The sequence below is a fragment of the Globicephala melas genome, chromosome 18 (assembly GCF_963455315.2).
Source record: "Globicephala melas chromosome 18, mGloMel1.2, whole genome shotgun sequence".
Taxonomy (NCBI): Eukaryota; Metazoa; Chordata; class Mammalia; order Artiodactyla; family Delphinidae; genus Globicephala; species Globicephala melas.
In genome coordinates this window covers 52854116-52866767 of record NC_083331.1, presented here as the reverse complement: position 1 = coordinate 52866767, position 12652 = coordinate 52854116, and the positions used below count along the sequence as shown (strand labels likewise).

The 12652-nt window shown below is 36.6% G+C and overlaps 1 protein-coding gene across 2 annotated transcripts in view; it reads right to left on the bottom strand.

The window, feature by feature from the left end:
* Positions 1-6710: 6710 nt before the first annotated feature.
* NDFIP2 (Nedd4 family interacting protein 2) overlaps positions 6711-12652 on the bottom strand; it is a 64152-nt gene continuing 58210 nt past the window's right edge. The window contains exons 7-8 of one of the 2 annotated variants that reach the window (XM_030856924.3): positions 11643-11748; positions 6711-11368 (exon numbers count right to left, since the gene is read on the bottom strand). In XM_030856924.3, the coding sequence (XP_030712784.1) occupies positions 11645-11748 (104 nt within the window). In that variant the 3' untranslated portion in view covers positions 6711-11368; positions 11643-11644. The remainder of the gene's footprint in view (positions 11369-11642; positions 11749-12652) is intronic. The other variant, XM_030856922.3, reaches the window with a different exon arrangement.

Below are 12652 nucleotides of genomic sequence, written 5' to 3'. Positions count from 1 at the left end.
TTTCTGGTTTAATTCCACCATGGTATGAGAACAAACATGGTATGATTTTTATCCTTTTAGATATTTGAGGTGTGCTTTGTGGTCCAGAATGTGGTCTGTCTTGGTGAATGTTCCATGTGAACTTGAGAAGAATGTGTGTATTGTGCTGTTGTGGATGAAGTAGTCTATGATATCAATCATATCCAGTTGATTGGTGGTGGTGCTGAGTTCAGCTCTGTTCTTACTGATTTTCTGCCTGCTGGATCTGTCCAAAAATCCTGCCCTAAAAGACTTCAAATATAAGAATTCAGATAGTCTTGCGTTTGAGGCATGTGTATTGAAGACAGCTAATGGGACATCTAGTCAACAGCAGACCTAATGGGATGTATATTGTGAGTTTCTGAGGAACTCACAATTTGGGCAGATTTTGGGCAGAATTGGGCAGATGTACTCTCCCCAGGTAGTACTGGACCGTGGCTGGCTTCCCTGGGCAGGGGTGGAACAGAGCATCCCTGGAGAACAGAGCACAACTGGAATTCCTGTGAACCATTAGCTGCAGAGAGGAAGAAGACAAGTTGAGCAGAGCATACCCAGGTATTTACATTTCAGATTTACCCATGAAATAAATTATTCCCCTGGGGAAGAGCTAATAAAGAGGTGGACGAGGTCAGGAGTTATACCAATTACATTCCCTCCACACAGATGAAACATCAAAAGTGGTGACCTCCCACCCCTTCCAAAAGTACACATTAAATCTTAAAAAAAAAAAAAAAAAAAAACTCACAAACATGTAAGATATTAGCATTATTGGAAACATTTTCCCAGAATTTGAGGACCCAGAGATTTGTCAACTGTAGATGAATGGCTGAAGTTAATACACAGGATGAAGCTCACATTACAAGTAATTTCTCTTGCAGAATATTTTATATTCAGCCTTTACTCTTGCCTTCAGACAATGATAAACTAGGTTTGTGTTGGCCAAGAAATGGTAAGAGAGGAGGGGGAAAGGAAGAAAGGTCAGGAAGTCAGGGAGGTAAGAACAAAGAAGAGACAGGGGGAGAGAAAGGCAGGGAAGAGGTCATCACTGTTAACAAGGAAGTGTGAACAGTCCCAGGGTTTTTCTACCCAGAGTTGAGAGTGTGGTCAGTTTCAGAATCTGGACCCTGAGCAGACAAGAGGTATTTATCTCTGTAGGGCTTCTTTATATCTTATTGCTTTAACTTTTCTCTGGTAAAAATTATTTTTGTCTGGGGAAGAGAATTTGGGGTGGGGAAAAATGTATTTCTGATTAATACTAAGGGGGAAGGGCTTCCCTGGTGGTGCAGTGGTTGAGAGTCCGCCTGCCAGTGGACAGGGGACATGAGTTTGTGCCCCGGTCCGGGAAGATCCCACATGCTGCGGAGCGGCTGGGCCCGTGAGCCATGGCCGCTGGGCCTGCACGTCCGGAGCCTGTGCTCCGCAGCGGGAGAGGCCACGGCAGTGAGAGGCCCGCGTACCACAAAAAAAAAAAAAAAAAAAAAAAAAAATTAAGGGGGAGCATGAGGCAGCACTCAAAGCCGCAGTAATCACTGCAAACCCACTATGGGGAGGCATCTGTGCAAGGCTTTCCTGGTGTGGACAACCCGTGAAGCTCAGCGTCCACCTCGCACTAGACCGGAGGGCAGAACCAGGGCAGGTGAGAGTGGAGACTGTGGGTTTTCTTTAGGCCCGTATGAGCAGCAGGGTCTTTACCTAGAACCCTCCTGACTCAAAAGAAGAATCAGACTTATCGTTTCATTTCTAAAAATAAAAACCGAGATCACGCATTTGGGAGCTGGATCACTGTAAAGGGAGTGCCTATTTCAGCTGGCCACTTCCGTTTGTTGTTTTACCAAGCAGAGATTTGAAAATGGCACCTGCTTCCCCTGGCAAGGTTTTGTTGATGGCCAGTGTGGGTAGCACTGAATGATCTTTGAGACAGTGGTTAAATTGTTGCTGTTGACATTTCCACTAAGCCCAGCTCTAGAAGCAATTGTTGAGAAGTTTGTCACTCTGTGGGGCTCCCAACTGGAAAATCAAGAGAATGAAGGGGCAGAGTAAAGCAGATGTAAACCCACTGCTTTCACACTGCTGTTGCAATGACTTGACTGACAATCAATAAACCAGGTGCAAGGAGCTTAGATGGTCAGTAACCCTGTGGGCATGCAAGACTTCTAACTTCTTTTTCATTTTGGTGGCTTCTGATGGCCTGAGCAGTTCTCCTGTCAATTTTGGGGAAACAGATAGTTATGCCTGTGTATAGTTTGAATTGCTCTTAAGTATCAATAGTAAAAAACTTGACTAATAACAACCAAGCAAATAATTTATTTTTCTCATTGAGCAAAAAGTTGGAAGGTAGGTGGGTCCATGGCTGGTGCAATGCTCGATGATGTCAGGGAACCTCATGGCTCCTCCTTCCTTACCACTCTACATACTTAGTCTACCAACTGTTGCCTCAATGGCACAAGATAGCTGCTTAAGCTCCAGATGTCACACTTGAGCCCAAGGCAGGAAAAATTTGGGAAAAGGAAAGGAGGGGCTTTAAATATCTGTTGCTTTAGTCAGAGAACCCTGGGACACAATTTTGGTAATGAAGCAAGGAAAATTAACTTTAAACCCAGAATCATTTTGTTCTTCTCTAAACCTACCCAGGCTGGTTATCCTCATCAACCCCAACCCCTTTCCACCTAATAACCTGGTTCTAGAGAATTTCTCACCAAAACAGCTGTAAGAGATCATAAGACAGGACATTTAAATGCTGCAAATACCTGATCCTGGAGCAGCCCAGCTCCCAAAGGCCTTGAAGCCACAAGTCACCGTTCATCTAGAGACTAAAGGACCACGGAAATAAGCCTTGATTTCTCAGGAATAAACTACATTCGCAGGAAGAATAATACTATCCCCTGAGAGCTGCCTCCTGGAATATAGAGAAAAAGGCACATTCTCTCCAACATTGTGCCTGGGAACATCTCACCTTGATGAAATTAGAAGTCATGCTGACATCACAGAACACAGGGCCATTCTAGTAAAATAATGTATGTGGAAAACGTCTGTGAGAGTATATGATAGTTAACAGTGGTTACTTCTGGAGAGGGAGAGGGAGTTGAGAGATATGTGAAAAGGCGATATCACAACTGATTCCATATATTTCTTGTACCCGTATATTTGGAGAAGAGGGTGCTTATACTATTGCTGGCTTCTGAAGTTAGTAATATGTCAAGCGGTAAAGTGAATGGCTCCAACGACAGGTGGAGAATCTCGGACTTGACTTTTTAAAGGTGTAACCGTGTGCTGGGCACACTGGACTAAGAAGTTACACTGGGCCTGGATCCTACCCTCAGCGGAAGTGACTAGGCATGAATGCAAATTACTCCGACCCAGAGTAGAAGGTGAAGAGGTTCAGGTGCAGTATCACGGGAACTGAAAAGAGAATTAGTTCCTTCTGAGGAGGAGCAAAGAGATGGTAAAATATGAAATGTTTAAACATACTTGCACACTTCCATCTTTTCAAGGTCTAGTTCCAGTGTCATCTGTGCAGTGAAGGGTGCCCTAGTTCTCTCAGAGATCAATTACTCAGACCCATGATGTTTGTTCCCATCTATCTCACGTTAGCACCTTTTTCTGTTTATAAATCTGCTTCCATTAGCCTCTGAGCTAAAGGACAGAAAGCATCTTACATACCCAGGGACACACACAGATCCCGGCCCTAGCAGCTATGCCACCCATCCCAGCCATCCATTCATTCAATTTGTCAAGATCTGTGCTAGGTGCTGGGGAGGCAAGCAAAGCTGAATACTAGAAAATATCCACCACTGGGGACAGAAACACAAAAATCAACAGTGATGGCGCAGTGTCATAAATGCCTTGACGGGAATAATAGAGGGGTCTAAGAACCAAAAGGACCAGAGTCAGGGCAGGAGAGAATTTAAGCTCTTTTTGAAGAAGATGGGAAGAGGAATAAGGTAGGAGATGGATTTCATGTGGCGGCAACAGCATGATCCCTTCAAGAACTATGAACTGACACTCAATAACATCTCACCCCAACTACGATCACGGTAGAGTCCAAGGGACTTAGCTCCAATCTATGTGTTTCCCTTTCAAAGTCATAGACATTAAAAAAATAAATAAATCCAAGACTAAGAACCCATCATTCATAAGAGAAAGCTGGTGAAGTAATTTATCCTAGAATCAGAAACCACCTGCCCACGAACCTATTTTCTGTTCACTTCCCAACCAGGATTTCAGTGCACTGGCTCCCTGAGCAAAAGCAATGAGTCACCAATGATAGAGTGACAGCATCTCATCAGCTCACAGCGGAACTCTGAGGGGACTGGCCTGTAGGCTTCCGAGCTTCAGCCCAGAGACGTGTGTGCGCTTCCTCTGCCCCACCAGCTGGAGTGCTTCCACTCTTTGTATAACTGGGCCCCTTAAAATCAATGGTCATCTAGGCAACTGTTGCTTTAATTCCACTTGCCACAGAGGAGATACAGGGAGCCAGCACTCGATCAATGTGATGCTACTATAATCACCCTTTCCAAAGGGACTGGCAGATAAAATGCCCACATCAGGCAAGGGCTTACTTCAGGTCCTGGAGGCATTTGCTAACACTAACTGGCAGCCCAGTCAGCAAACACACTGAGCCGAAAGATGTAGTGTCTACCTTTTTCTTTGGCATAAATCTCACCTAATCCTCAGGTACATATTGTGCTTCCCAACAAACAGATAGGGAAACTGAGGTGTGTCGGTTAAGCAAATTGCCTGAGCTTGCATGAGAGCTGGTATTTGAGTCCGGGGGTAATCTAGCTCTAAAACCCAGTCTTTCTGTTACACAAAGCTCCCTCTCTTAATCATCCACAGGCTCCTCAAGGATAGAGAAGGGAAGATACTAGTGGAAAAACATTATACTTTTTTGAGGCGAGAAAAATCAACTATATGGTAATTAATCCAATTCTGCTCACTTTACAGGATTATGGAGAAAGTAACTGCCTTCTCAGCACAAACAGTTCTATTCTGTCCCAACGCTCCCACACTGCCCTGCAGATGCAGCCCTGCGGAGAGCCACGCTGTGTGTTTAAAGGCAGGAAAACCAGAAGGCTCTCAGTGAGAGAGGTCATGAAGCAAGAACTCCAGAAATGCTCATTAACCGTTTGAGATCTGTATTACGTGCCTTTTCCTTGCCATGCAAAGTCTGACTTATGTCTTGATCCTAACACTTGTAACTTCCTATCACTTGTACACAAGGAGATAGATATAGAGAGAAACACATGATAAGAGAGGCATCAGCAGGACTACTAGACCAAAATCCACAACTTCAAACTATGGGAAGGAAATGTGCTGTCACAGGGCAGATGTATTGCATTGGAACCTCTGGAAATTGAGGCTGGGATGTTAATTTCCCCCCAATTCCCAGTTGACTATAATGCACCATATTGAATAACAATCACAGCTCTAGAGAGATATTCAAAGAATCATTCAATCAAAAATTCACCTCTGGAGATCCTGCAGAATTAGGGATATGTACGACCCAGCTGTCTCTTAAAAGTTCATAACTCTCAGCTGAAAATGGTATTTAAGGTGAGGGTTTCAGCCATTTTGGCGAGTTACTCAGTTTTTCTGGGTCTTTCCCACGTATACATGTTATTAAACTTTTGTTTGATTTTATCCCGTTTGAAAAAGGAAGGTTCATAAATCTCAGTGAACTGACGCTTTCCACAGTCTCATCATTTTAAAAATCTGGATTTAGGAAGTGATATTTCACACTTTATTATATTAGGATGAGTGGTCACCAACGCTTGCTGGCAATTAAGGGTCTTTAGGTCTTCTCTCTGAATGAATAAAATGGGAATTAAAGGTTTACAGCCCAAATGCCAGTTAGTCAAACCAAATCACTATGCAGGAATTTACATGGCTGAGAAAACTAAGTTTGATGGAAACGAAATAACATATTTCCACACTAGGGATTTATGCACAAGTACAGTTCTTATACCTCTGAAGAGTTCATCTTTCCAACAAGGTTATTTGTTACTTTTCACATTCTGAGTCCTCCAGATTGCTTCTGAGCTTTGGGCAAACTTTTGTTGTACTTGCTCATCTCACTATGCTTCTGGTAAAGCTAAAAGAAGAAAAGAAACTGCTTTAAGGAAGGATAGTCTGTGGCCCTTCTCGCTGTCACTAAAGGTAAAGCACTGATTTAATTAAAACAAACACGAAGGAGTAGGAAAGTAATAAAGTGGGTTTGTTTGTTCTTTTTGTTTTGCAAGCTTGAGAGGAAAACCACCTTCAAGATTATGTGAACCAGTGTGTGATCTGGGCTTGCTATAACCTCAGCTGTTAAAGGGGCAATAGCCCTATCTCTTCCCTATTTAGCTGCTGAATTTTTTTTTTAAATGGTTTCCATGAAAACTAAGTGGGTTTTTTAGAAGCAGGTAGCTTAATCTCTCAAAACAAAAACAAACAAAGAAAGCTAAGTTGAAAACATCAAGAAAGAAAAGTGAAAACAAGCAAACATGTTGAGTTCAAAATAAACATTTTCTTTTTAACCGCTTAACTTTTACGGAAGTATGGAATGAGCTTTTTCTGTTTTTCTAAATAACTTTAGGGAAGGTTGCATTTTAGGTCATATGTCCCAAATAAGAACACACACCCATAAGCAGGTCCGATCTATGGTGACGACTAATCTTTTGCAAAGTAGAAAGAAACATAAATTATCTTCATAAAGCTGATGCTTTTGCATTTATTAAAATTAAACTGCAATCTATCTCCCAACATACAAATTACTGTGACAAGTTAAATGATATTCCCACACTCCAACCTAATTCCATGCCAGTTGTTTTCATGTAACATAAGTTTGATCATATAAACATTTTGTGAGGCCAAGGTGGTGATAATATATTGTGAATCAAACTGATTTTGAAAAACATGCATGACAGGTTCACATTTCCACATTTACTGAACTTTATTAACACATATAAAACATGTTTTATATATGGGCAAGGACATTCAATACTAAATGGCACATTATCCTCTAACAGTTGAACTTTATCAAGAATGAGGTTTTAGAATATAATACACTAATATTTCATGACTATTTGAAGAATTAAATAGCAAACAATTAAAATAACAATTAACAGCAGTTTAAACATACAAAAAGCTCACTGTTTACTATTGACCATAAGCGGAATCATTCCAATACAACTTCTATTTAAAAAAAAAAAAAAAAAAGGAAAAAAAAAATAGTACCATGTGTGTTCTACAGGCCAAAAAAACGGGTGTCTAGGCAGGGCTGATTAGGTGACTCCTGCCCTAATACTGCAGTTACTTCTCTCAAAGGGCAGTGGGTTTAGGCAGTCACTTCTCAGCACAGTGTAGAGTTATATACAGGGTGATCATATAATTTCTCCTCCAAATTAGGACACTTATGAGAGAGGAGGCACTACATAAGGTGAGGAAATAGGAATAACCAGATCTGTTATGAGCAAACTCAGGATATATATGTCACTCTAGTTAAATACAGTATCAGATGCACTATCATTACCTTTGTGCTTTTGGGGACAGTATAGACCAGTTGAAAATAATTATATTAAATTAAGAAACCCTGAATTTTTCTCCAACTGGACTTTCTGAACTCCACTTTTCCTGTCATCAGAGGTTTTGCTGGAAATATTAGTGATTATTATCTTAACAGGTTAAAATTTATGAACTTCAAAGGCATGGGATATAGCTTATAGACTCAAAAGGCTAGAGATTAGTATTTTTTTCTATTAAAAAGAGATTTTCATTTTAACCAACTATAATAGAATTTGTCTTTTAATTTCTAAGATGTATCCTGAACACACTATATAGAAAATGTATTTTTACCTTAAATGCAGTTTACTTCATAAAAACATAAAAATGGATTTTTCTGGCCATAACTAGCTTATTCAAATATAATAGAAATAATGTAATATATTTTTTGTATTAACTTCCGAGCTCCAGTTCACACTCATTCAAAAATTGTTTATAGATACCCTAACAAGGATTTTGATTTTCAATCTTTAAGGCAGGGTGCAAAGGCAATTAAGTATCTCCAAAACACAACAGCAGCTATTCTGTCCAAGCTCACAGGAAATGAAGGGAAGTATGTAGGATCTGATAAATCCAGAAGAGAATGTTGTTTTTTAAAATAATATTCTGATTCTCCTGATTGGATGATGAGATTTAAGACTACCAATGAATTGTACCAATTAAAGAGGATCAGGTAACATCACACTTGAATCTTACAGATTTGGGGGGAAAAAAAATCAAAACAAAAAGTGAAGTTTTGACATTGGGTCAACATCCACATGCAGAAACTAAGTATTAACGCCACAGAAACAAAAATAAAATTTTAATAAATTGATGTATGATAGATGATCTAGATATTTTAACTTACTATGTATCATAGCTTAATTTCATTAAAAACTATTACAAAGAACAAAGTACAGGTCTACAGGAAAATTAATGTGCAATAAAGAGACCTAGCACGAGTTCACATTTCTTCTAAGTAAATTTTAACTTTAATTAATTTCCAAATCAGGCAACTAAATCAAACATTTTGTTTCTTTACCCCAGGCTATTGTTTTACTTCAATGGGTGTAACACAGGTACTTTAACAAACAATAAAAATTCTAGCAGGGGAGGAGAATAAATGAGGGAAAACAAGAAAATAGGAGGCTCAATTAGCAAAACAAAACATGTTTTATTTATCAAAGACAATGAAATAAATCAGAAAATACAGAGAAATACAAAAAAAGTTATAAAGCATAATAAATTTTATTTTTTCAGAAATGGAAAAATGACCCTGAATAGTTTTAGATGTATCTTTTAGTAGTCAGTGTCTAATAATAAACAAGCAATATATTTTATATGTTCTATATAGCTGTATCAACTGATTTTTAAGTTTAAAAGATAATTCCCATCATTTTTAATGTTGCATTTCAAAAGCAAAGATATAACTGAAGAGAAAACAGATGAGACATAAAATGATTTGTAAAATGTAGTAGCTTATGAATGTGAAATAGATTCCAGTTGTAATAATATTCACACACACTCTCGCAACACTCACACCCTATATTCCACAGACACATTTCCATAACTTGAAAACAGATATTTCACATATCTCAATTCAGGAAATGATTTTTACAAGTTAATCCTACAATCAGAAAGCAAGAAGCTATTAAAAGCACAAGTTTTTATTTGCTAAATTAAACTAAACATCTAAAGGAAAAAATATTACAATGATATTTAAAGATACTTTTTATTGGCTTTTTAAAAGACAAAATGCAAATGAGAGTATCTTATTCAGAAAATTAATTTTCAAAAATGTCTTAAATGAAATAAATATACTATCTAATACAATCTCTTCCTGCAAGAATCTCTAAGATGAACAATGCTAAAAACCAAACTTCTAATTTGAGAAACCCTAAAACTGTCAAGTCCCTTTAAAAAAAAAAAAAAAAAAAAAGATTTTCTTATAAAGGACATGTGGCATACCCACATTTTCTTAAAATTTGTCCTAAAACTATATTTAACACCCAAATTTTCTATATATATTAAGTTCACTTAATTTAAAATGAATGAAGAGATATCTATCTAGACACAATTTCTGAGAAAAAGATGCAGAAAGTAATTTATGCATGGTTATTTACAGAAAGTTTTGCTAAATAATGATGTAAATATTGGTTCAACAATCTGACAAAGCCTAATAATCAGCACTGCAGGTTTCAAAAAACTTTATGTATAACAAAGGATGTTTCAAGTGTAGAGTTACTAGATAAATCTAAGAGCCAGAAACTAAAGTATTTGACATGGATAATAGTTTCATTTTTATTATGTTAAATGTCAGGTCAGAAGTCAATGGCATTTACACGCTGGAAGATTGTTTATCATTCAACTCTTTCAATTATATCAAACACTGATTAATCAAATGTGACTGCACTTTACTGCTACCACTTTATGGTTTCTTTCAAGTATACCCAAATCTTTTAAATGGGCACATATGCAACTGTGCAAAACAAATGAAATATAAATATTTAAGAGAATGAACAGAAATGGCTTTTAAGCATAAACCACTCTGCCATTCAGTTATGAAGCTCTATCTTTTCCTCACTAATTTGTCTTCTGCTTTTAGTAGTCTTCTATCTTATTAAAGTTGCAGGCTTACAGACGATCTGGAAATTTCACATTGATACAAGAAAGGAATGTCTGGTCGATGCAGTCTAGGGACAAAAAGAATTAGCCTTAAAATGTATTAAGTTGCAATTATCTAAACGACAGCATAATGAAAACTGATCTTATAAGCAGTATTACATCAAGTATATAATATCCTTTTGGTAAGAATGACATAAGGTAGCATATATCAAAATATATTCTAAAGTTTAGGCTTCTAACCATCTAGAAAATATTTACATTAGAGTTTAAACTCTTGAAAATGCAAACAAGGTAATCACACTGAATATTCACAGAATATCATTTAAGTTAGTAAAATTACTTTGCCTTTTATCTTACAGGTAATATGGACAAACTCTTAAGGTCACTGCTTGTAAAGACATTTTACCAGTTAAAGAGAAAATGTGACATCTTCTAGGGGGAGGAAGAAACCTTAGTGGAACATTTAAAGTGATATTTAAATATAATCCAGAAATGCAATTGTAATCATTGTTCTCTTCAGCAGAAATAAGTAAATCATGTCAGCTTATGTAAAACTCATATAAGCATAAAATTTAAGCAACCAAATCACAAACCATACAATTTATTTATACTTAAGTCATAGCAACTTGAAGCATTTTGTACTTAAAGATACATCCAGAAGTTAAGTGTTTTAGTAGACATTTTGCTTATGCGGTTCAACTACTTTAAAAGTTCAAATCAATGAAGTGTATGGTACTTGCTTTAAAAGTATCAATAGTATAGCGAGTAGAGATATGAGGTCTCTTCATGTGAAGATCTACTAGCTGCACAATAAATAAATGCCTTTACTATAGACACAGCCTCCAGAAACTCACTGGGTAACCAGTAAGACAACCTCTGCTCATTTCTTTATATTCCCATTTATTCAAGTTGCAGCCTTGGTTGTTGATACAAACTGGCACACATTAAGAAAATAGTAACAAAGCTCCTATTTTCTTCACACAACTTTTATTCATTGATCCAGTTTGTTAAGATCAGTGCATGGCAAGTTGCTTCTCAATCAGATTTGTTTTTTTGTTTGTTTTATCCACCAGATATCTATGTGAATTTCACACTGTTTTATGCAAAATGCCCATTCTCTCTGTGTAAGTGCTTTGTCATATTTTGTTTTTCAAGCTTTCAAATGCTGTGCTGGTGGTTACTTCGTATACATCCTGTGGTCAAGCTTTAAAAAGAAATTTAAAAGTCTGATTTAAAGTTTCAGTTTACTCATAATACATTTTTAAAAATTAAAATGTATGAAATTCAATTTTTAAAATGGAAGTTATCTTAAAAGTTCACAACTTCTTAAATTTCAGTAAGTGACTGTTAACAGTATAAAAATCTATTAAATATGCTGAATTTGAGTAAACAACATGAGTACACATTAAGCATTTAATATGCATCTGGTGAATTTGAATACAAAAGGAATAAACAATTAACATATTAATATTTCTTACCTCTATAATAAGAAGAAATATCTTGTTCTATGAGCAGCTGCCATGCTTTCAGACATGTTTCTGACTTTTAGATAATTAACAAATCCTCTGAAGAAAAGAAGCAGGCCTGAGAAGGTTGAAATAATACAGATATGTTATGTTCTTACACAGAAAGGGGACACAATACATTTTAGATAGACAATTATAAACAAGATCCTCTTGGTCTAAGGAATTTAACGTGTAGGATTACAGTCATTCCATAATATATTTTACATTATAATGACAAATCTATTGTAAGGAAATATAATAAAATTTAACTGCCACCCCCAAATTCTTTCAATTTGTTACACCTAGATGTATCTAAAGTAAAGTAAATCCAGCCACGAAAATCCAAAATTACACAAAAATACACACTTACTAAATTATTTCTTAAAAAGCAAAGCTACCTAATGCATTTAAACTGATTCAACCCATAGAAGTCCCATTTTATACCAAATTTTTTAATTACTATAACTACTAAGCAAATTAAGACATATTTACTGATATAAAGTATTCAAGAGAGAACATATGCATGTAATTGCTAACAATTGTGGGATAAAACCAATAACAAGCCTGTCTAGCAAGATCAGGTGCCTGTCATCTGCAAGATTTGTATTTAGAGATATGTGCATTATGTAAATACTTATTAGTTATTATCTTCAAGTAATAAAAGACTAATTTATAATAAAAATTAAGTTGAGAAAAATCAAGAAAGAAGACTTTGGAAGCAGCCACTAGTGATTTCTTAAATGATTTGAGATGTATCTTCTATCTATCTCAGTGTTCTCCTCTGTAAAATAGTATTTTTAAATAATAATCATTTACATTAATAATCATTTATAATAATCACAGGTATCTTTAGTAATCAATTAAACAAAGCCTGTGAAATGCTTCAAAGTTTCAGGTGAAAAATATTAGCTAAGTATAAAGAGCATTACCATTATTAGTAGAGCTAAGTCTTTGATATACTTAAGCATACAATTCTAAGGGCA